The 23624-nt window shown below is 37.0% G+C and overlaps 2 protein-coding genes across 2 annotated transcripts; one reads left to right on the top strand and one right to left on the bottom strand.

The window, feature by feature from the left end:
• Positions 1-2: 2 nt before the first annotated feature.
• lsm5 (LSM5 homolog, U6 small nuclear RNA and mRNA degradation associated) lies at positions 3-1885 on the bottom strand. Its single transcript, XM_032550797.1, has 5 exons — positions 1752-1885; positions 1055-1150; positions 875-902; positions 276-348; positions 3-193 (listed from the first exon to the last, which is right to left on the bottom strand). The coding sequence occupies exons 1-5, from the start codon at positions 1795-1797 to the stop codon at positions 161-163; spliced, it is 276 nt and encodes a 91-aa protein (XP_032406688.1). The 5' UTR covers positions 1798-1885; the 3' UTR covers positions 3-160.
• Positions 1886-2938: 1053 nt separating this feature from the next.
• Positions 2939-20714, top strand: avl9 (AVL9 homolog (S. cerevisiase)). Its single transcript, XM_032550774.1, has 16 exons — positions 2939-3182; positions 7690-7810; positions 11138-11223; positions 11376-11447; positions 12319-12408; positions 12479-12545; positions 12624-12664; positions 12733-12771; positions 12852-12921; positions 13427-13893; positions 14787-14921; positions 15000-15219; positions 15293-15410; positions 16353-16406; positions 20282-20370; positions 20451-20714. The coding sequence occupies exons 1-16, from the start codon at positions 3099-3101 to the stop codon at positions 20576-20578; spliced, it is 1881 nt and encodes a 626-aa protein (XP_032406665.1). The 5' UTR covers positions 2939-3098; the 3' UTR covers positions 20579-20714.
• Positions 20715-23624: the final 2910 nt, after the last annotated feature.

Genomic DNA, 23624 nt, shown 5'->3' with positions numbered 1-23624 from the left:
GCTGTTGGAAATTCTCTTTTATTTGAAACGAAAACAATCTGACATGATGCATCTTTTATTTACCAAACACACAAAAAAAAGACTCTTAGCAAAAAGCATTTTCCTTTTACAAAATCAGAGAGTATTAGAAAGTGAGGAGCGAACGCAGGCAGCTGGGCGGTCACACCTCGGGTCCTTCTCCTCCGGGGATGAGCTGCAGAGGGGGAAACAGAGTGAATCACTCAGAGAAATGGAACGCAGCCCGACAGAAGGCAAGCAGCGGCCATGTTTGTTACCATGGTGATGTTGTTCCCATTCAGGAGGATCTGATCCAGTTTGGTTATCCTCCTTCCCTCTGGAGTAATCTCACTGCAACGGACCAGAACCAAACCATGAGCAGAACATCCATATAAAGTGAAGAATGGATGAATAGGAATCTGGGCGGATGGATTATGGATAAATGGATGGATGGATGAATACAGATTGAATGGATGAATGATGAATGTATGAATAAATACATTCATATGGATTTGGGTGGTTGGATGAATGGAAGGATGGAAAAATTAATCCATCATCCATTCATATTCATCCTTATTTTTGGATGGATGATGGATAAATGGATGGATGGATGGATGAGTGAATCCATTTATATGGAGCTGGGTGGTTGGATGAACGGATAAATGGATGGGTGGATGATTGAATGAATCCATCCATATATATGGATACATGAATGAATAAATGAATGGATGGTTGAATAGATGGATGATGAATATCAATGGATAAATGGTTGGATGTCAATAGAGGATGGACGATAATTAAATGGATGAACAAACGGATAAATAGGATGGATGAACAGATGGATGGATGGATGGATGGATGTGTAAACATAACTTACAATTCTGTGACATCCTCCAGCACCATGTCTGAAAGTCAAGAGTTAAGGAGCAGAACTGAGGGTTCCCAGGTAAGGGGCGTAGCTACAGGTGTAGCTGCACAGTCCTGTCATCCAGCCCTCACCTACCAAACACCTGGTGGTTTCAGACCAGAACCCATGCGTGAGTCTCAGAAAGGATACTGACGAAGTCGTCGAAGCCGAGCAGCGTGCCGACGATTTCTTTGTCTGTTTTCATCACTATGTGTATCCTGGAGCCGATACATTTATCCACAAGCTCTGTAAAACCGAGTAAAATACGTTACATCTGTTGGAATGCCATTTGCATTTTTTTAAAAACCAAATTGAAGGAGGAGCAGCAAAAGTGCAGGAAGTGGATTAGCAGTGCTAGCTAACACCTGATAGTGTCACCCAGCACCATATTACTGTGAAATATTATCTCTACTGCCTGGATACTGAGCTGCTAGCATATCATGAAAGTCATTTAGCAACAGTCTTTAGTCAGAGGCCTCTTCTGATTCGTTGCAGGACTGACTGCTACTGGAGCAACCATTTTGACAGAAACACAGGTGTCTAATTAGTTAAAGCGACGTTCATCTTAGAAAATTTCTACTTCTATGAATGTACTTTTAGAAATGTAATGCAGCCCAAAACCTTGTATTGTCTAATTTCGTCTTATTTTCAAAACGTGTGTTTGATAAATGGCAGCTTTGCTCTGTTTCATCACATCTGTCCCTCCAACATGAAGCTCGTCGTGGCTGCGCCACATTAAATTTAAAATAAACACATCGCAGACTTTACTATTTCACGGTTTCTGACCTACATCCGGAGGTTCTACTACCTGAATCAGAAAAACACAGAAATTAAGATTATTACGAACCGAGTGGGAGCAACTGTGAAGGATTCGTTGCTGGTGTAGCCGCCATCTTGAATCGAAAGCAGTCAAAAACAATCGACCGAAGATTCAAATTTGAATCAGGCAAAAGCAATCGGACATGCCACAATCAATTGTATAGTGGCTTATATATTTTTGTCTATCAAATATTATGCGCTTAATTAAAAAAAGGGAAACAAAACTCGCATAGTTTTTTAATATATAAAAACATTTTCATTGGGAGATGATACCAGACTCCACATGATGGCGCTGGTTGACACAGTTGATGTATGACGACATTTTCAAAGAGAATGTATCAGAAAGTCAAGATAGTTCTCTACCGAGTCAGGGAAACAAAATGTAGCATTTTATCTTCGTAGCATTTGCGTTTATTTAGTTTTTAGCATTTATTTAGTTTGAGGAGAAAGGCCCATGTAGAAAAAATAAAATGTCTCAATTCAAATAGAGTCGAAGAGAATGAACTTCATTTGCATTTACACAAATACATTGGTGAACAAGTGGTTTGAATCCCTGCATTTTACTCTTTGCAAAAATAAAACATAAACAAAAGTAAAATAGATTAGACACCCTACACCTGCAATGTTACACTATTATAACCAACAGTAACAAAGGGTATATTTACTCTAGGGATGCACTGATTTCTGGCAGATAAATTTGTTCACCCCTAATTTAAAAAACAAACAAACAAAAAAACTTAACCCGAGTTAAGTTCATCGACATCTACACACAAACAATATCACACTTTAACAAAGTTCAAAGAACATTTTTGAACTGAGAGAAATTCCAGTTGGATACTTTCAGTCCAGTTAAGAGATTTAAAACTTTGTCGCTTGAGATTTTCTCTAATTTCTCTAGAACGTTCATCAAGCAATAATAATAACAAATGAATTGACTTGAAATAAACCTATGTAGCTTGGTAGCCCCAATTAGCATATGGGAATCTTAAAACAATTTAGAAGTATTTATCATTATTATACATTTATATTTAGCTACAAGACTTCAAATAAAAACAATCTTAAAGTTTATCAAGATATAGTTACATTAATCGATATATTTTAAAAACAATTTCAAATAAATGTGTCTTAAAAGCTAAAGCTAACTTCGTGCTAACGCTCTTAAAAGGCTTTTAGCGGCAAAGCGAGGGCGGAAGTACGCTGCAGGGAACCCTCTCGTTGATTCCCGCTGTGAGTCGAGCCAGCTCAGGTTTGTGGCTGTTGTTGCTGCTTGTGTGTGACAGATTCGGGGCTAAAACTCGGCTCTGTCTGCTGTTTACACCGGACTCCCGAGGGGAAACCGAACCTGGACTGCCAGAACTGAACACTAACGGTAGAAATGGAGTCTCAGGGCAGAGACGAAATGAAGGGGCCAGTGCTGCACATCGTGGTGGTTGGATTTCACCATAAGAAGGGCTGTCAGGTAGCTACTCAAACCTCCTGCTTCATGCTAACTCCGGCTAACTATCTGTCATTTAAAGTCGCCCTCCTACTAAAATTACCCCCGACGTGTGTAGGAATAATACTCTCACTATGGATACATCTAGATAATATATTGTAAATAATAAGCATGATTTTGGAGTCTTTCATTGGTATGGAGATGAATAATCAGCTGTTTGCTCTTGGATTCACTTACTTTCTATTTCCAACTGAAATATTTTTACAGTTCAGTGTTTCCACCTGATTCCCCCATCCGGTTTACTTTAATCATTTTAAGATTAATTGATTGATTAGCAAGGTGATTGGCTGCCCAGTCTGTTTTTGTTGCAGTGGTTTCAGTTGCATGTTTATCAAAACTGTGACTGTGAAATACTTCCTGAAAAACAAGATTAGTTCCTTTTTGATTTTATGTCTACTGAAACACACATATCTGCACGTTTAATTAAAAACATTGTAGCAATAACACAATCTTAATGAAATTCTCCTAATGGTTTGTTGCTTTGTTGTGTTCAGACTTGGACTTCCACAGCATAATAACTGAATAAAAACACCTCATTATCAATGTTTTGAACAAAGATAAATGCATAATTTGATGCAATTTATTCACTGCATTTAAGAAACAGTAATAAATTGCAGATATTTTGTAACTGAAATATCAGTGTGTGCGTGCAATATGAATTGTTAAATTCCAGGAGTCACAAACTATTGCATTGCATGCAAATAATATATGTTATAGAGTTCCAGGATTATAGGACAAATAAACATTTTATTATTTAATTTTGAGAAAACAATATAAACCGCAAAAAAGCCACATTTCTCACTTCTTTACTATCATCATGGTGATTCTCCTTGAGCATTATCACCTTTGTGACTAAGATCTTTATCAGGTAAAAGTCACTGAAAGACACTGCGACTAATTTTTTATTATGGATTCAAGAAGTTTGAATGTTTGGGACCAGAAATATAATATCCTTATAGCTACTGCGTTAATGTTGTTGTTACACAGTGTGTTCAAAGCTCTTTCTAAAAACACCTAACTCCCTTTAGTAAGCACCCCATGTGAGATTAGGTGCAATTTGGAGGCGTATGCACAGTTTGCAAAGTTGAGATCAGAAACTAACCTAATTACCAAATTCACAGTTATAAAGCATGTGTGTTATATAAATGTCCTCTTGCTTTTTAACTTTGTGGGTCAGAAGCTGAAAACTTCGGAAAGCGCTGCTCCAGAGCGCTTTCTGATGGTGGAAGTTACGGCATTTCCTACCTGACTTTCTTCCTTGTGCTGGTGAAGTCTCTGTAGGTCAACCACCATGTTGCATTAGTTGCTGCCAACTTTAGCAGCACAAGTTGCACAGAGTTTGCACATGGGTGGAAATTAAAACAAGGTCAATAATGTCTATTTGCATAGTTTATTGTTTTTCTCGTTCTACCAAAAACTGGATGACAAAGTCTTCAGTCTGGCTCATTGGTCTCAACTAGGACAATTTTCATAATTCATCTTATTTTTTGTTTCTGTTGTTTTTGTTTGTTTGTTTTGGATACTTAAAATCTCTTCCAGTTCCAGAGTTAAATGTTCATTAAAATTTAGAGTTTGTGTTCTAAGGCCATTACCATTATATTACTTGAAAAATTGTGTCAAAACAACAATACTATCATTTATCACAATAACGTCTGGGAAAATTTATCAACCAGAAAATTTGTCATTGTGACAGGTCAAGGCGGGGTGCAATTTGGAGGTGTGTGCACCCATTTTAGATGGGTTTAAGTTGCTTTTATCTACCCGTTAAATTGTAGTTTTGTGTCAAATTCTGTGACGTAAGGCAACACTTTTCATGGTTCTAAACAGCAGGAATGGGATTGATTTGATCATGTTGGCTACTTTTATAGAGAATTAAGAGTATTTTCTTGAATGTTTCTCAACTGGGAGATTGATTTGGGAATGAGCTAGAAAACTTTTGGCTTCTCTGCTTAACATTCTTCTTAGTAATCCACAAAAGAGCAATCAAAAAGTCAAATATTTCTGAAACTAGACATGACAAAAACCATTTCCTGGATGGCTTTTAGCATAAAGTGCAACACAACCAGCCTTTTAAAAATAAATTCAATGAATGAAACAACTAACATCATGTTTTTGAGCCACATTTTCAGATTAAATTAATTTCTCAGCCCAGACGTTGTGTGTAAAGACATGTTGTGTCTCCTCCGTCTGCTAATCAGTGAAAGTGGACATGCTGAACATGAGGTATCCGTCCTCTAGTTCCCTATTTAAAATGCATGACATGGTGAACGGACGGCCATAAACCAAACAGCTTGCCTCTGTGTTGTCTCCGCTCTCCATCTGTCTGCATCATGTCGCTCTGCAGCCTCAGGAGCAGCTGCTCTTCACCTTGAAAGATTAAAAAAGAGAGAGAGAGAGAGTTTTTATTGCTCACGTAAAGTTGAGAGCGAGGACAAACTGCTCTGGGGTTATCTGATCAGGGTCAGCGGCCTCCTGCTGGGCATCAGACATTTGGGTTTGTGGCCTTCTCTCTCACTGGGTTTGCAGCTAGTGATTATTTTAGTAATCGATTAGTCTGGTGATTAATCAATTAATTGGATAGAAAAAAACAGGCACGTTATGCATATTTTTAATTTAACCACACAAGCATTTTTACAATAATTTTGTAAAACATAAAAAAATATAAATGAACAAATAATATAGTTACTTTTCTTTTTTTGCCTAAAATGCAATAACATAGCATTAATTTAGTGAACACTTGATTATTTGTAGCAAAGGATTTATCTGCAATAAACATTTGTTGATTTTTTTTTTTATTAATAATTGGACAGCAAAAGGTGCTTAAAAGGAAATTTCTTTTACAGAATATCAACCAGGTGAAGCTAACAATGCCACTTGATGAGTTCAGAATATAACAGATTTACAGATAAATAAGGTTTTTCCTTTTAAATGCAAAATTTGCGTATACTTTGTACAGTTTTGGCTTAATTGCTGCTCTGAATTTCTTGGTTCTTTCAGCAAATATCCATTTTTAGAGTCGATATACTCAGTTAACGATTAACCAACTACTAAATTAGTTGATGATTAATTAATGGATTAATCACAATTAATTTGATTAATCGATCAAATTAATTTATTTGCTATTTACTTGATACATTGTCTCTGAAATTATTGCGATGAATGATAGTTTTGTCATTTTGAGACCATTTTCAACCAACATTTGAATAATGGCATTAATGCAAGATTAGCCTTTCAAGGCTCAAAAAAAGACATTTAACACTGTAACTGGAAAATATTTTTAAAAAAGCTAAAATAAATGAACAGAACAACAATAATTATAATGGATTATGAAATCTCTGGAAACAAAATTTAAAAAAACGATTAATTATTCTTCTTTAGACAGGGAAAACAGGCAAAAGGGCCAGGAAAGACTCAAGTAAAAAAAAACATTAAATGCAGAAACTAACTACTTCTTACTGGGAGTCAAATGTTTGCAGCATTTTTCAAAATGCCGGCTTTTCAACAATATTATAGGAAAGCATTTCTTCACAGATTGTTGTCCAAATGAAAATTACCCAGCTCTTTTTAATTTATTATCAAGTGATTAATTGATTTATTGCGTATCGGTCAGGCTCGCGACACCTCAGCCTGGAGGAGTCGCTCCCTGTTTTTCCTGCAGAACTGAGTCATTGTTTGTGGGTGTGTGCTGTGTTCAGGAGCAACAGGTTTTAATTCAGCGCTGCAGCTGCAGAGTGAGAGTTTTCTTTGAGCTCAATGGAAACCAAACAAGTTTTGTGAAACACGAGACGTTTTAAAGAAGAGGTTTAAGCAGCTAAATCATCTCTGTAGCAGGACTTTAGCATACTGGTAGGACTGAAACGATTAATCGATTATTTAAATAATCGTTAACTAACTTGGTAGTTGATTAATCGTTAACTGAAGTATGCAGACTCAAAAAGGGCATTTGCTGAAAAAAAAAAACTGCTCACAGTCGTAATTAAGCCAAGACTATACAAAAATTATATACATTTTGCACTCATGCTTTATCCAAATATGTTTGAGCCAAACTTTGAAAGTTTTAGTTTACTAAAGGAATGTTGTATTATTGCATTTTAGGTAATAAAATGTTTGTTTTCTTATTTAAATAATGAATTTATTTGTATCTTTTAATATATTTGGTTAAATAGAAAATCTGTAGAATATCAAATGGTGATTTAAAAAACCGATTAATCATCAAAATAATTGACTAATCGTCAAAATAATCGATTAATTGTCAGAATAGTCGTAAGTAATCAGCAGAGAGCGGAGCAATTGTTGCTGCCCATCAATCTGGGAAGGGTTAAAAGGTCAGAAAGATGATGTCTATATTTGCTCTCGTACAAACCAATATCATCTGGCTGGATTCAACAAAATGATCTGAAAACTGAAGAAATTAAAACTTTCTTCTTGAATGACTGGAAGTAACCAACTTTTGCTTCCTGTGCGTCCCCAGGTTGAGTTCTCGTACCCCCCGCTGATGCCAAACGAGGGTCATGACAGCAGCTTGCTGCCGGAGGAGTGGAAGTACCTCCCTTTCCTGGCTCTGCCAGATGGAGCCCACAACTACCAGGAAGGTACGGCGCCGCCAGATCCACAGAGATCTCACACAGGCAGTGAAAAAGCATTCAAATATTGGCTTTCTGAATCATTCTCAGTATTTATGGTTGTTTTTAGTGGAGAATTTAGTTTACGGATACTTCATAATTAATTTTATTTGATGTTATTTGTGTTGTTTTGTTTTTTGTTTGTGTTAAATCTTCATCTGAATTTAAAGTTTATTGATCTTTGAGAATATTGCATCATTGTGCCATTATTGCCATTATATTACTTGAAAATTGTATCAAAGCAACAATATTATAATTTATTGCAATAATTTCTGGGACAGTTTATCATCCAGCAAAATTTATTGTGACGGGTCACAACAAAGGCAGGGTGCGATTTGGAGGCGTGTGTGCTCATTTTCGATGAGTTTAAATTGCTTTTATTTACACTTTAAAGTGGAGTTTTGTGCAAAAACTTCACACAGATCAACATAAACACTTAGCATTGTTAGAAATGTATTTTATCCTGCTGGCTGCTTTTTTTAGAGATTCTCTGGAATGGTTCTTAACTGGGAGATTGGGTTGGGATTGAGCTAGAAAAGGTTTGGCTTCTCTGCTTAAGAAAAAGAGCAGTCAAAATTAATTTGATTACTTTACAACTAGATGTGACAAAAACCAAGTTTATTGATTTTTGAGAATGTGTTCTTGTATTATTACGTCATTATATTACTTGAAAATGGCGTCAAGCAACAATATTATCGTTTATAGCAATAATGTCTGGGAAAATATTAGTTTTTCTTGAAAACCTTTTATTTTTAAACCTTTGTCAAAGCTGGCAGAGTGGCTGTCACTTCCAGCTTTTCCTGCCTGTGAAGGCAAACAGCAGGATCTGAGCCAAAGTTAATATTCAGGCTGGAAAACTTCATGGCTTCATCTACCCGAAACCAAACTTCCTGTCTAATATTTAACTCTTATCTCGACATCTTTCTGGATTCTTATCAGCTGGTTTTTCACAGCATAATAAATCTTTTATGCTTGAGCCGCTCATAAACCAGCCGCGTCTCAGGGAGGCTGCTGGTTTTTGGTTACACAGGACAATGGCTGCTGTGAAGAGACAGAAAACTGACGCTGGTCAACCAGTGATCGCCATGGCAACATAGGCTTAAAAAAAATTAATTTGGAATCCTCCATCTTGTTTTCCAAAGGTTTTAAGGTCTGAAAGTTTAGTTCCTGCTTCAAGATCCCAGGTGATCCAGTTCATCCATCCATCCATCCATCCATCCATCCATCCATCCATCCATCCATCCATCCATCCATCCATCCATCCATCCATCCATCCATCCATCCATCCATCCATCCATCCATCCATCCATCCATCCATCCATTATCATCCATCCAACGGGTGAAAATGTACATTTATAAATTTTTTAAGAAATTCAGAGATTTTTTCTCTCCTTTTGCTGCAGATCTTCCTGTTGGTTAAATCTCGTGTTTCTGAGTCTTTCTTCTTCTTCTCCTGAGGATTATTCGTCATTTTGCAGAATCCTGTTTTCTTTAAGAGCAGCGATGTTGCCGCTGGCGCCTCTTCTCTGAAATCTTTAATCTGTGTTGATCAACCTTTAAGACGCTCTGCTGTCGCTCTGAGCCACAGAAAATCTCCACAGAGCTCAGAAACGCTCAGATGGAAATGAGGCTGAACTTTGTGACATTTTGTTTACCAGAGAAGATCTAATGGAAATGTCTTCAGGCAGAACAGGACTCCAAAACCAGTTTATGTTTTTGTTTACAATGTTTACTCCTTATTGATTTACAGTTAAAACCTGATTTGTTCTTAGTTTATAAGGAGAAAATGTTATAAAAAACATAAACTGTGTCATTTTATTAGATTCAAGGTTGAATAAAGACGCTATGGCTGAAAAACATACCACAACATAAGAGTTTCATATCAGTCGATATTAGTAATTGTTGATTAGTTTTTTGTTTTAAATATCTGAAATAGTATCAAACTGTATTGTTTTGTTATTATTATTTTTAATCAGTTATGAAGCACAGTGGCGAAACCTTAAACTGCTGCTGTGTCAGTTACGGCAGGTCGTTGCTAGGTAACCAAAGTTGGGCGGAACTTTCAAACTCCTTCCAGCAGTTTGTTGCTAGGCAACCAAAGAGTGAGTGAGTGAGTTAGTGTTGAGTCCACCAACCTAGCCTACATCTCCCACAATGCTGTGCAGTTCACTGAATAATCTGTGTATTGAATATTTTATTAAATGTTTTATTTATTGATTATGAGCTTGTGCCTATCGTGATATATCCTTTATTGATTTATTGTCCAGTCCTATTATGGCTCTACACCAGGACAATATGGTCTTGGGGCAGCAAAGGCGTTTGAGGTCGGGGGAAATATACAGTTTTGTTTTCACCATGAATAATTTCTCTATTACTTGTTTGCATGTCCAATGAATGGGGAGTGAATGATTCTCCAGTGTTAATTTAAACGTCCATTTACTCATCTTGTCTCGTCAAAAAAAAGACCAAATATGAAAAATATCAAAATATTTAGTAAATTTTATTTATTTTTTTGGCAGACTGAGCTGTGTTCATCGTTTGAAGGAGTCCACCTTAGCTGCTGTTTGCTGCTTTTACTCTCAAACATGATTTTATATCTTCTTACTATTATTGGTTGTCAAATTTTTTACTTTTTTTAAAAAACTAGATTAAGTGGTTTAAAAAAAGTGAATATTGCTGTTATGGTCGATAAGCAATATTTACTGATGCTATTCAAGACCTAACTGTGTCGCTTTGACTGTCATGTGACCAAACAAATACCACATTACCAACCCACTTCCCTCCTAATATACAACAAGATGAAAATAAACTGTGGTTATTAATATCGAACCAGTTTTGCTTATCGAGCTGATATAGTTAAAAAAAAGACTAAAATCAGTCTTTACTTATGTTATTGGTTTCCCAAAAGCAGGAAGTGGACTAAAGAATTCTGGGTAAATACAAGCCAAACAAACGCGCTAGTTTAGCACTAGTGGGAGAAATGGCTAATCGTCAAAATACAAATCCTACAACCTCTAAAATTTGACACTGCCTCATTTTTTGTCTACACTTTGTGAAATAGAAAGTTCTGCTCAGTGCTTTCTTCAGAGGTTTTTGTGTCTTTTCCTTCAGTGGTTCTTGGTGCAGCGCCCCCACAGGCAAGGAGGGGAACAGGTTTTTCAAAGTTTTTGGTTTGTTTGACTCAGTGCAGGAGCTGAAAATGCAACTCTGTTTTAGTTTTTGTCCCCAATCGAACCGTGTTTACCTGACCGTCAGGTGTGAAAACACAGCTTGATTTATTTTCTTCCTGTTTTGCAGACACTGTGTATTTTCACCTGCCGCCTTTCAGTGGAGACATGAAGTGCGTCTATGGAGTGTCCTGTTATCGCCAAATAGAAGCAAAGGTTAGTGAAACTCATTTAAATAAAATACTGTAGAGGATTCTTCAGGCTGAACTTTGACCTCATTTATCTAAATGTTGCATGTTGATGGAAACTGTTGGGTTACCTGCTTGTTTTCTTCTTCATGCCGTTCTTCGATGTGGATGTGATTTCAGGCCCTGAAGGTCCGACAGGCGGACGTTACCAGGGAGACGGTCCAGAAGAGCGTCTGTGTCCTCAGTCGAGTGGTGAGTCGCCGTCAGCTTCAGGTTCAGCTCAACAAACCGCGACTTCGCATCGAATCAGACTGAATTAATCTGTTCAGCAAACCTGATCTGGGGGAATGGACAGAGGAAAACAGGGGTCAGAGGTCATACCAGGTTTGGAACAGAAAAAGATAAATTAATAAGATTAACGGGATTTATTTTTCCGACTTGTCTAAATTAATAAATGAGTTAAAAACTGCATTTCTAAAACAACAAGTTGGACCAACCAGGAAGAGTTTTACTTTAAAGATACATCCATCCATTTAAACATCCAACCGTTCATTTAAACATCCAACCGTTCATTTAAACATCCATCCATCCATTTAAACATCCAACCGTTCATTTAAACATCCAACTGTTCATTTAAACATCCAACCGTTCATTTAAACATCCATCCATCCATTTAAACATCCAACCTTTCATTTAAACATCTATCCTCCTCATCCATCCATCCATCCATCCATCCATCCATCCATTCATTCATTCATTTATTCCTTAGTTATTTTTTGTGGACCTTTAATTAATTTTTTAAAATAAAACAAAAAAAGCAACAATCCTTTGTCAGACTTTTTTTTTACCCTGAACCTGTGGGAATTTTATTGCGTTTATTTTAACTCCTCTGCTGTTCAGGAATAAATCTGGTTTGAATAAAGTCATTTTTTTTCTCTCTGGTTATTCACAGTTTAGCGACGGTTTACTGGCAGCTGCTGCTGATCAGCTGATTACCATCAGTAGATCTCATTAGTCAGCAGGAACCTCAGTGATTTATGGATCTTTGTCCGGGTCGGGGGAAAATCCTCCTCCATGTTTGGGTCATGATGTTTCTGAATCGCTGCTGCCTCTCTCTCTCCAGCCTCTCTACGGTTTGCTCCAAGCTAAGCTGCAGCTCATCACACACGCCTACTTCGAGGAGAAAGATTTCTCCCAGATCTCCATCCTGAAGGTGAATTTAAGATACTATATGAGATTCACTTCCTGTTTCCTGTTGTAACCACCCCTGGCTTCCTGTTTAGGATCTGTATGAGCACATGAACGGCTCCCTGAGGGGCTCCGCTCTGGAGGGGTCACAGGTTTATCTCGGTACGCAGACTCCGACCTCCAGAAACGCTTCAGATTATCCTGGAAAACTCCTCATTCATTTGTTTTTTTTCTCCTCAGGTTTATCACCAAGAGATCTCATCCTGCACTTTCATCACAAGGTTGTAACAAAAACATTCACAAGATGCTAAAATCTAAACTTTTTCTAACATTTTTCATCATTTTGCAGGTTCTCATCCTCTTCAAACTCATTCTGTTGGAGAAGAAGGTGAGAGAAGTAAAATCTTATTCTGTTGTTTTGGTTCTCCACTTGTGATCAAACAGAACTGTCTGTCTGTCTGTCTGCAGGTCCTGTTCTATGTTTCTCCTGTAAACAGGCTGGTTGGAGCGCTGATGACGGTTCTGTCACTTTTTCCGGGTCAGTAACTCCCAGAGGACATCCGAGCCGTTTTCACTCCCTCAGTCCAGATAAATAAAACTCGTTTAGAACCATTAATGTTAAAAAACACAAATTATTCATATTCATGAATATCTACTGAAAGAAATTTGTTCTAATGTTTAAAGAGCCATCATTTTATTCCTATCTATAGGATGTAAAACAGAAGAAAACACGTTTTCTTTTATGGAACCTTAAAAAACAAAAATTATACATTTTCATAAAAATCTACTTTATTTTTATGAAAGAGCATCAATCACAAAAGCCATGGCGTATGTCGCAAGACCTGTGGCAGATGTCTCAGAAGTTGTGGCACCTGCCAGAAAAGCTGCTGCGTCTTTAACAAAAGGTGCAACATTTGTCGCAAAAGCCAGTTCCCACCGAAGCCGGAAGCTGCTGCTACTAAGCTGTAGCAGTTCCTGGCAGGTGTGGCAGCTGACCCCTGCCACGATGTGAGCTTACTGTCTCTCCGTCGATGTTTCTGCAGGTATGATCGAACACGGCCTGGTGGATTCGTCGCACTACAAACCAAAGAGCAGCGTGTCAGACGACCTGAGTCTGGTGGAGTGCGGCTTGGGAGCCGAGGAGTTCGTCTCCGTGTCCGTCACCGACATCGCCCACGCCAACATGGAGGCCACCCAGCCGGCTGCAGAGTCCCTGTCGTCGGGGAACAGCGCGGAGGGCGAAAGCAACCACCTCAAAGCGCCGTCACGCACCTCTCCAGAGTCTTCAGAGAGCGACTGGGAGACGCTGGACCCCAGCGTGTTGGGAGAACCCAAAGAACCTGCAGCTGGCAGCAGCGGGTCGGATATGCTGGACGCCTTCGACTCCAAACCAGGAACTCCGATCACGGTGCAGCCGCTGGGGGTCAGCGGTCAGGGAGGGGTCATCCAGGGTTTGGTGTCGGGTCTGGAGGAGGATCAGTACGGCCTGCCGCTCCCCATCTTCACTAAGGTAAATAAAACCACCTGTCCTGGTTCTAGAGGGACATATTGTGGTTCCGTATGGCAGGAGTGTCCAAAACCAGCAAATTTAAGCCAATGGCAGGCCACAAAATTTATTCAATTAAAAATTAAAAAATAAAATATTTTTGGTTTGAGATTAACCTGCTAAACAAAAAAAAAGCATTTTTATTCAATGTCTTTATAGATCCAAAACATAAAAGTCGGTTCAGACTTCAGCCTCATTACAGAAAAACAGATAATTTCCAATTTTTTCTATTTTGTTGTCCAACTTTCTAGCGTTCTTGACTCGTGATTTGGAGCTGAACAACATAATCCCGAGGATCACAAATTGCCCTCAGGCCACATTTTGATGAGCCCTGGTCTACGGGCTACAAAACATGTCAATTACAGCTTTTTGCATAAAATTATTCATCGATAATGAGATTTCAGTTGGGTCGGTTCATTTCAGAATGAGCTGTTTTAGGGACTACTGTCACTTTAAATCCAAATAAGCCCACCAAACTCAACGTTTACACTCACACGTAAAAATGGCTGCAAACAGATGCGCAACAACTGTTCATCTCTGATAAGCAGAAGTGGAGCCTCCTGCACAACCAACAAGAATGCAGCGTGTGGCTTCTGGAGGGTAATTCAACAACAAAACACTTTTTACGGCGATAAGACCAGCTGACCAAACGGGGTGGGGCTCTGCTTGGGTTGCTAGGTAACCGAATGCGACTTTTCAGACACGAAAAAACATTAACTTGTTGCCAAAACACCCTTGGGTGGGGTATAAAAGCAGTTGAGAGCAAAATGGAAGTTCAAAAACAAACAAAATGGGAATTTTTAATAATAGGTTACTTGCTTTGCGGTTTATTTTCTTTTTGCTTGTGTCGTTGCCAGGGTTACCTGTGCCTGCCTTATATGGCTCTGCAGCAGCATCACCTCTTGTCGGACGTCACAGTTCGAGGCTTCGTTGCCGGGGCGACCAACATCCTTTTCCGCCAGCAGAGGCACCTCAGTGACGCCATCGTTGAAGTGAATCCTGCTCATTTATGCCGCCTCTGTTTAATCAGAAAAGCAGGCGCATTAATCTGAGCGTCTTTGCTTCTGCAGGTGGAGGAAGCTCGGATCCAGATCCAGGACCCAGAACTACGAAAGATCCTGAGCCTGACGACGGCTGACCTGCGCTTCGCAGATTACCTGGTGAAACACGTGACGGAGAACAGAGACGACGTGTTCCTGGACGGGACGGGCTGGGAGGGAGGAGACGAGTGGATCAGAGCCCAGTTCACCCTCTACCTGCACTCCTTACTCTCCTCTGCGCTGCAGCAAGGTGGGAAATCTGGAGAACATCCTGTGATGTCATGATTTCATCCCAGCCTGACTCCTTCTCCTCTTTCTATCAGATAATGAGAGGCTGCTGGCCGATTATGGGGTGCCGTTCATTGGAGCGTGGAAAAACACCCACAACTTCCGGGTTTGGTTCAGTAACAAACATCCCGGCATGACGGCGATCACTCCAGGGTAGGTGGACCGACCCGGCGACCTCATATTGCACCGCAGGAAGAGAAATAAAGATGTTTTAACTAATTGCAAATATGTTTTATAAATTATGGAGGTGCAAATGGAGGGAATTGCTAACTAAGATGTTATTTGTGCTAACCCCAAAGCATGTGCAATAAACGCTAGTTCTGCTAATGCTAAAGTGCTAATAATATACATAGTTTCTGCTAATGCTATTGCACTATCGGTAAACATTTGTTTGGCTAACACTAAAGTTAGCAGAATGAATATTTAGCAGAAGCTAATACTAAAGGAAGTGTTGTGTAAACAATCATTTCAAAATAAGAGCATGAATATAAACATCTAACTACATTATCAATAATTGAAACTTCATCACAGATGCTGAATTTTATTAAACTAAAAGTTTAAAACTCAGCCTTTATTTATCCAAATGAAAAAAAACCCTCAATGGAAGCTAAGTGCGCTAACATCAGTGTTAGCAAAAGCACTAAATGAAAAGTTAGATATGCTATTAGCCAATTAGCAGTAGCCTGTCCACTACTGGAGACATTAAAAGAAACTGAACTGGAATCCTGGAAAACAAGAAAAATCTTTTGGTGTTTTTATTAGAATTATTAGGAAAAAAACATTGACTTGCTGTTATTTTTAATACTAGTTTGATTAAAAATTTAAAAATGTAAATTTTTAGAATATTGCTTCTTGCATTAAAATGATTTTTATTAGATTAGATTATTAATCCCTCAGGAACGTTTCTCTAGTAAATTCAGTTCACCTGCAGTAGCAGCAACAAAAAAACAAGGAACAACTTTGTAGGAAATCTAGGATATGGGAACTTAAATAAAGTACATATATTAGATAAATATAGTATTTCTAAAGTTACTCTCAACGTGTTGCGGTAAGGATGAGGCAGGATGAAGTTAACTGGATGTCGTTCTGTTGCAGCCACCCGTTCCAGGGCCAGTACAGCGTAGGAGACGTGAAACTGCGGCTCTCACAGTGAGTTTAATTTTATTCTCCTGCTTTCAGCGTCTAATGTGGCAAATCTTTAAATTAGACTTTACAAACCCAGCTGTAGATCTGTCTCTAATCTTCAAAAACATTAACTCAAAACTAGGAATCTGCTGCCCTCTAGTGGCCAAAAGAAGAAACAATTCACTGATCCCTCACATCAAGAGGAAGTTTTACATCACGGATCATTTTCAGAAGTTTCTCTGTAACTTTTGCTGCTTCTTTTAACATCAGTGACAACTTGAGGTGATATCTTTGGTGGATGAGGCTCTTTATTTCATGAAAGAGGGAAGCACAATCATTTTTATTGACAGAAAGCCTTTAGTTTCTGTTAATTCTTGGTCCATCCTGCATGAACTATACATTTAACATTTGCCCAAAGTGGCTCAATAATGACGAGATCAGAAGACGGATGATTGGATTTTATTTTCTGTATTTTCTGATAACTTGCTGCATTCACTTTGCGATCACTTTTGACCAACTTTCTTAGTAGCTAAGATATCTCCAAATTAGGTCTGAAATGATTAATTAGATTAATTTAGTAATTGATTAATCATTAACTGGAGCACACAGACTTAAAAGTGTTTAAAATGTATATACAGAAATATTTCTGTAAAAATTTTCCACCCAGAACTCCTCATGTGGCAGTTTTAGCTTCATCTGGTTCAAATTCTGAAATAAAAAACATTCAGCACTTTTTCCTGTACAATTATTAATCGCTCAATCAAATATAATAATTTTTGATTGTTATCATCTCTATGCTGTATAGATAAGCCTGCAAACAATTTATTATTGCATTTTAGACAGCAACATTTAAATTGTTGTTTTCAATATAGCATAATTAAGGCTTAAGTGGTTAAACAAAAAATCTGCAGAATGTAGCACATTTTTTATCTGACTAATCAATTAATCGACAGAATAATCCAGTACTAAAATAATTGTTGGCTACAACAATTATTAAGCTTAAAATGTGTAAAGCATGTCAGTAGATATAAGCAAAACAAAACCAAAAGTCTCCAGTCTCTCCCACCTCCCAGTTTGATTTTCCTTCAACCATTTCTGCCCGTTTGGAAATGGAGATCCAACTCTGTGAAGCTCTTTTAGTTTTATGTGATCGTATAAGGAGTTAAAAACAGAATAAATCAGAAACAGTGAACCTGACGCTGTGAACGCTTGATGAATACTGCATGCAGCCTAATGTCTGTGCAGGTCGGGGGCCGGAGTCATTAATAATGAGCCAGCTTCATTCTGAAAAAACGAGCCGGAGCCTCCGACTCCTTCGGCCCTCGGCTCTGCTTTCATTCCAGGAAGCGTGGCGCGCCGCAGGTAGAGTTACCCTCCAAACGAGGAGGAGCAAGTCAGACTCGACTCGCTGACCGCGGCTCTCGCCTTACCTGCAGGTGTTCGGTGTCACAGCGGCTGTGAAATCTCTCGTAAAGCTTCAGTAAACAAACAAGCTGCAGCGGGTCGGCTCGGCTCACAGCGTCCAGTTAAAGCATCAAGTAAAATAAAACCATGTTTAGGTGCATACAGTCAGAAATACACTGCAAAAACACAAAATCTTACCAACTGTCTGGTTTCTAGTGCAAACATCTTAGTTCACTTGAAGTAATAAAAAGTCCTCAAATGTAGGAGCTTGTTTTAAGTCAATAATTCCTTAATATTGAAGAAAAATTACTGATTTCACTTGCAGAATATTTCACCTATTAGTGGAACTTTAGTTTAATTAATGTTTTTTTATATTAAGAAATTATTTACTTAAAACAAGTTAAAATTATTTACTTAAAATAAATAAGTAAATATTTACTTACATGTATACTTACAATATTACTAACATATTGCCGAAGTTGCAAATTTATTTTGTCTTATTTCAAGTGTCCTAAGATATTTTCACTAGAAACTATATAAAAATACTTGGTGAGACTTTGTGTTTTTGCACTGTAGTGTGTTTCACTTGAGTTTAATGTGATGGACCAAAGTAGTGGGATCAGTAGATTTTATTATCTGAAAATAAATGGTGACATTTTTCAGATTTTCTATTTAAAAATAAACACATTTCCACTTCCTTCTGCTTTGTGTCAGTCGATCAAAATCCTGATAAAGTAGACCGAAGTTTGATGTTGTTGCATGATTTCATTTATGGGAAAAAAACAAATTTAAAGTGTGAATTCATTTGCAAGACGTTGCACTGAAACGAAAAAGGGCTGGAGAACACATCCCTGAGGAACGCCACAGCATGGTTTATATGCAATATGGTAATACTCAATGATGTAAAGTGATTAATTTGTTATTTTTGTATCTAAATGAATATTTCATTCTCTGCTTCCATCAAATATTATTAATTTCCAGTTCCTGTTTTTGAATATTTTCCACACTCGTCCTTTTTCCCTGCCTCAGTAAACGCAGAGTTATTTTCCTGATACCTGAACCTGGATGACAGACGAAGGGGGGAATCGGGGTCGGGGTGATGAATCCCACTGTCAGGAAAGTTAAAAACGCCCGGCGCGTCGCTGGATCTAAAAACTAAAAAATGAGAAAGGAGGCAGAAAGTGGGAAGCTACGGTTGACTTGATGATGGTGTGGAAGCCCTGAGGGCAAAAACAAAGCTTGTTCCTGGACAAAGAGCAGCTGGTGGCAGAGACGTTTTAGGAGGCGAGTCACGTGACGAGCCAAAGTGCTGCCGGCCAATCGCATCTTTCTTTATTGCAGCACATAAGATGTTTATCTGGGTCAGCCCAGGAGACAGAAAGTGGACACAAAAGCATCCTATTTTTCTCCAGAAACACACTTTAGGGCTAAAGGTCGGAATTATGACATCATCCTGCAGTAAAGGAGTTGAGGTGCCGCGTTTAGCCGAAGGTTTGGCTGAGATCAGCTCGCATTTTCAAAAGTGAATCTGTTTCATTGATTTAATTCAAAAAGTCAACATTATTTCACTCAGAGTGAAAGGTGAAGCAGAAAATGTCAATGCTGCCTTTTCAGAGTTCAAGCATATTAATGGAAAGTTGAGTGGAAGGAAGAAGCGTGCTCCTGTTCATTTTAATTCGCTTACTGTTAACAAAAGCACAAAATTCAATTACTCATAACAATTGTAATAATCAAGATAAAAAAACTCTTTTTTTTTAGAATAAGCATTTTAATGGAAGGTTTAGTGGAAGGAAAAAGTATGGCAGATGCATTGCACTTGTTAATTTTAATGATGCTTACAGTTAATGAAAGGTCAAAATTCTACTTCTCTGAAAATGAGAAAAGCAAAAAAAATTTTTTATTAATATAAAGTTGAGTGGAAGGAAAAAGTGTGCTGGTAGGTTACAGCTAATAAAAAATCACACAATTCTGTTTTTCAGAAAATTTGAATATTTCACAACACCAATAAAACTTTTTTTTTAATTAATGTTATTAAAAGAAAGTTTTATGGAAGAAAAAAGTGTGATGCATTTGCAATTGTTAACTTTAATGGTGGCTTACAGCTAATGAAAGCACAAAATCCTGTTTGAATATTTTAGAATACCAATTAAACATTTTTTAATGATCATATTAATGGAAAGCTTAGTGGAAGGAAAAAGTGTGTTTGATGTGTTTGCTTTGGTTCATTTTAATTATGGCTTACAGCTAATGACAGCAGAAGATTTTGTTATTCAGAAACTCTGAATATTCCACAAAACCATTAATTTTTTTAGTTTTATTTACTAATGTAAAGTTAAGCGGAAGGAAAAAGTTCCAAATCTTCAACAGAATAAAGCAGTATTCAGTAGCTGCATTTCTGTCTAGTTTGCTTGGGAAACATGGAAACGTCTCGTCATCCTGAAGACGACAAACTTTTTTGTTTTCTAATTTCTGCTTCTGTTTTTTTCTTTCTGCAGTTCGGTGCAGAACAGCGAGCGAGGGAAAAAAATCGGAAACGCCATGATGACGACCAGCCGCAGCGTCGTCCAAACCGGGAAGGCAGTGGGTAGGAAAACCTCCAAACGTCTCACAAGAAGCTCCACTGAAAGAAAAGCGTTTCTGATGGAATTATTTTTTTTTTATCAGGTCAGTCGGTGGGCGGAGCCTTAACGAGCGCCAAGTCTGCGATGTCGTCCTGGTTCTCCACGCTGGCTCAGCCTTCACCTTTGACCCCATCCTCAGGTCCGGAACCGGCCTCCGAGGTGAAGCCATGACAGTTAGCATCCAAACGTCCCGCAGCGACTCTTTCCGTCTCCTAGCAACGACAGCGAACAAGGCCGCCATGGATAGAAAAAACGAGTAAATCTCCACCAAATTTTTCAGAAATTTTGAGATTAATCTCAGAAATTCTGTAGAAAGAGAAGTGACTTTCAATGGTCAAAAATTTACTAGAAATAAATGTGAAATTTTTAGATTGATATCAGAAATATCTAGTAAAAAGTTTGAAAAGTTTAAACTTTTTTAGAAAACTTAAAATTTGAAATTAATTTCTGAAAAGTTCTAAAAAAAAACAAGAATATTTCTGAGCTCCTAAAGCAAAAGGAAATTGCTGGGGGGAAAAAATCACAAATTTTGAGATTAATCTCAGAATTTTTCTGGAAAGAACTTGAAAATTTCTTTGTTTAAATAAAAGTCAAAAATCTTTTAGAAAAAAAATTCACAACTTTCAGAAATTTCCTAGAAAAATTTCTGGGTTTGAAAAGAAAAGCATTTCCTAGAAAAAACTCAAATTTTGAGATTAATTTCAGAAATGTCCTAGAAAAAACTTGGAAGTTTGAGTTTAAAAAGTGGAAAATTTCTAAGAAAAATATGACATTTTGATACTAATCCCCGAAATGTTCAAAAACAAGGAAATTTCTTAGCTCCAAAAGCAAAAAGGATAGTAGAAAAAAACAGGATATTTCTTTGTTTATAAAGTCAAAAATCTTCTAAAAAAAATTCTTAAAAATTGACATTAGTTTCACAAATTTCCTAGAGAAACTTTTGAAATTTCTGGCTTTCAAAAGAAAAACATTTTCAAGAAAAAATTAAAATTTTGAGATTAGTCTTGAAAATTTCTGAGCTTCAAAAGTAAAAAAATTGCTAGGAAAGATCAAATTTTTAGCTATCTGAGAAATTCTGTAGAAAAAGAATTACATTTCTGCATTTCAAAAGTTAAAAATGTTCTAGAAAAAATTTACATTTTGACATTATTAGAAATTTTTTGGGAAAAACTTTGATATTTATGAGTTTGGAAAATCTAAAATTTCCAAGAGAAAATCACAATTTTTAGATTAATCACAAAGGTTTCTTGAAAATTTCAAAAGTAAAAAATGTTTAACTTTTGGAGCTCAGGAAATTAATCATTTTTTCTAGAAAATTTCTGAGATTAATCAAAAGAATTTCAGGATTTTTTTGGGTGAAAATTCACTCCTTTTTTCTGCCTGCAATGGCCCTGATGCACCGTCTGTGAAGACTTGGCATCAGTGGACGGATTACGGATGTGAGCATAAAAACAATCACTTTTCCTCAAATTCAAATGGGAATCTAAAGGATAAACCTGGATTCTGGGCTTCCTGCAGCCCAGGCGTCAGCTGGATGCGCCTGCAGGCGGTAAATTTACTCTGCAGCCCAAAATCACTGTGAGGTGGAACCTGCTTTCATAAAAACCTGATCATCTAAGAGGCTTTTTGGAGTTTAACAGTCTCAGTGCTGCAGTCCGTGTTGCTGTGTTCACTCTTCGTACTTTACAGTTTGTCAACATTTTGCTGGAAAAGTTATTTAAAATGCCTTGGTCTTGGGATTTTACTCAGTAGCTTGAGCAACTCTTACAAAATTGGAAAAATTCAATTTGAAATTGATTTTTGTTTCATCAATGACTTTGTTGTGACACTGTGGTTGTTTTAATTATGTGAAATTTAATCAACTTTCAGTCACTGAAGTGCAACAGAAACTTGTGTGTTTACAATAAATTGATTATTTTTACTAAATTGGAAGAAAAAGGACAAAAATTCAGGTTTATCAATGGTATGTCAGTAGATTCAAAAAATAAAATGCTTATTTGAACACTAAGATCAGGGTTTATTTTTTGTTTGTTTGATCGTTTGTATAACATAATTAACGAAGGGATTAAACAATTTTTAGCTGTTATGTTGTGTTTAGATTTATACATAATTGCACATATTTACAAAAGAATTACCTCAATTTACTCAGAAACCAGTTCTAATCAGAATTTAACTGGTAAATTCAATGATGTTGATGTTCCTAAAATCATTAGGTCGTAGATTTTGCTAGCATTAGATGCTAGCTAAACTGCTAACTGCTTTAGTATTTTATTATATATTTTTTTTATGTAATAGATTCTCATTATAAACTTCTTAAAAGGGTCTTATTTGCTCAAAATTTATTTTAGCTAACTTGCGGTAAATTTCTACCAAATTTCAGCTCTTTATTTTTTAAACTTTGAAATCAATTATGAAAAAAATTGCACATCAAATACATTTATAAGTGTATTTGTTTCATTAATAAAATTATTAGCTACACATTTGTTTGTAGGTAGTAAAAGCTGTCAGCAAAGCTAACAGTTTTGGTAGGATAAGTAGCTTTATAGATTCTAACTGAACAAACATTTGATTCTTAAAGTATAAAAAATATGCAAAAATGTAAAAGTTGATACTTTTTAGCAATTTAAGCTAATTCAGTTAGGATTAGTCTGCCAGCTAAAATGCTAAATGTCTTAGCTACCTTAACAAAACATTTGAAACATGTGGTAAGTAACTTTCAAACTTTCCACATAATTAGAGCCTAAAAACTTTAATGACAGTCAGTCTAACTCAGAAACTGGTCCTACAGCCAGAGGATCTTTTATTTTATTTTATTTTATTTTATAACACAAAGTTTGTGTTGATGACGATTTGTTTGGCTTTTGGTACTTTATACACACTACACTGTTATCAGCACTACTAATAAGGAAGTGGTTGAAAATAGCTACCATTTATGTTTTAGGGAAGCCTTATGATAAATTTGCTAATTATTATTTTGTAGATTTTTATATTTTCTGTTTTGTTTTTGTTTTTTTTACCTACAATTCCTTTATATATATATTTTTTAGCCAGACTCTTGTATTTAAAGTTGCATTTATATATTTTTGAAACTAAAATATTTTGCAGTTTACAAAGTTTAACCAGTCAGCAGGTCAATAATTTAAACCATATTACCACTCAATAAAATCAAAAACAGTTTAAAACCATGCTAAAATTAAACCTCAGCATTTTTGAGTGT

The sequence above is a fragment of the Xiphophorus hellerii genome, chromosome 21, assembly GCF_003331165.1.
Source record: "Xiphophorus hellerii strain 12219 chromosome 21, Xiphophorus_hellerii-4.1, whole genome shotgun sequence".
NCBI classification, from domain to species: Eukaryota; Metazoa; Chordata; class Actinopteri; order Cyprinodontiformes; family Poeciliidae; genus Xiphophorus; species Xiphophorus hellerii.
This window is presented reverse-complemented; position numbering and strand designations above follow the sequence as displayed.

Bases quoted from the DNA above. Each gene is read 5' to 3' on its own strand.
- lsm5 (XM_032550797.1), bottom strand. From the start codon at position 1,797: ATGGCGGCTACACCAGCAACGAATCCTTCACAGTTGCTCCCACTCG. The intron at 903-1,054 runs GTATCCTTTCTG...CTTGACTTTCAG, and splicing joins CGGCTTCGACGACTTCGTCA to ACATGGTGCTGGAGGATGTC. The intron at 349-874 runs GTAAGTTATGTT...GGTCCGTTGCAG, and splicing joins CTGGAGGATGTCACAGAATT to TGAGATTACTCCAGAGGGAA.
- avl9 (XM_032550774.1), top strand. From the start codon at position 3,099: ATGGAGTCTCAGGGCAGAGACGAAATGAAGGGGCCAGTGCTGCACATC. The intron at 12,546-12,623 runs GTACGCAGACTC...TTTTCTCCTCAG, and splicing joins GGGGTCACAGGTTTATCTCG to GTTTATCACCAAGAGATCTC. The intron at 14,922-14,999 runs GTGAATCCTGCT...TTGCTTCTGCAG, and splicing joins TCAGTGACGCCATCGTTGAA to GTGGAGGAAGCTCGGATCCA.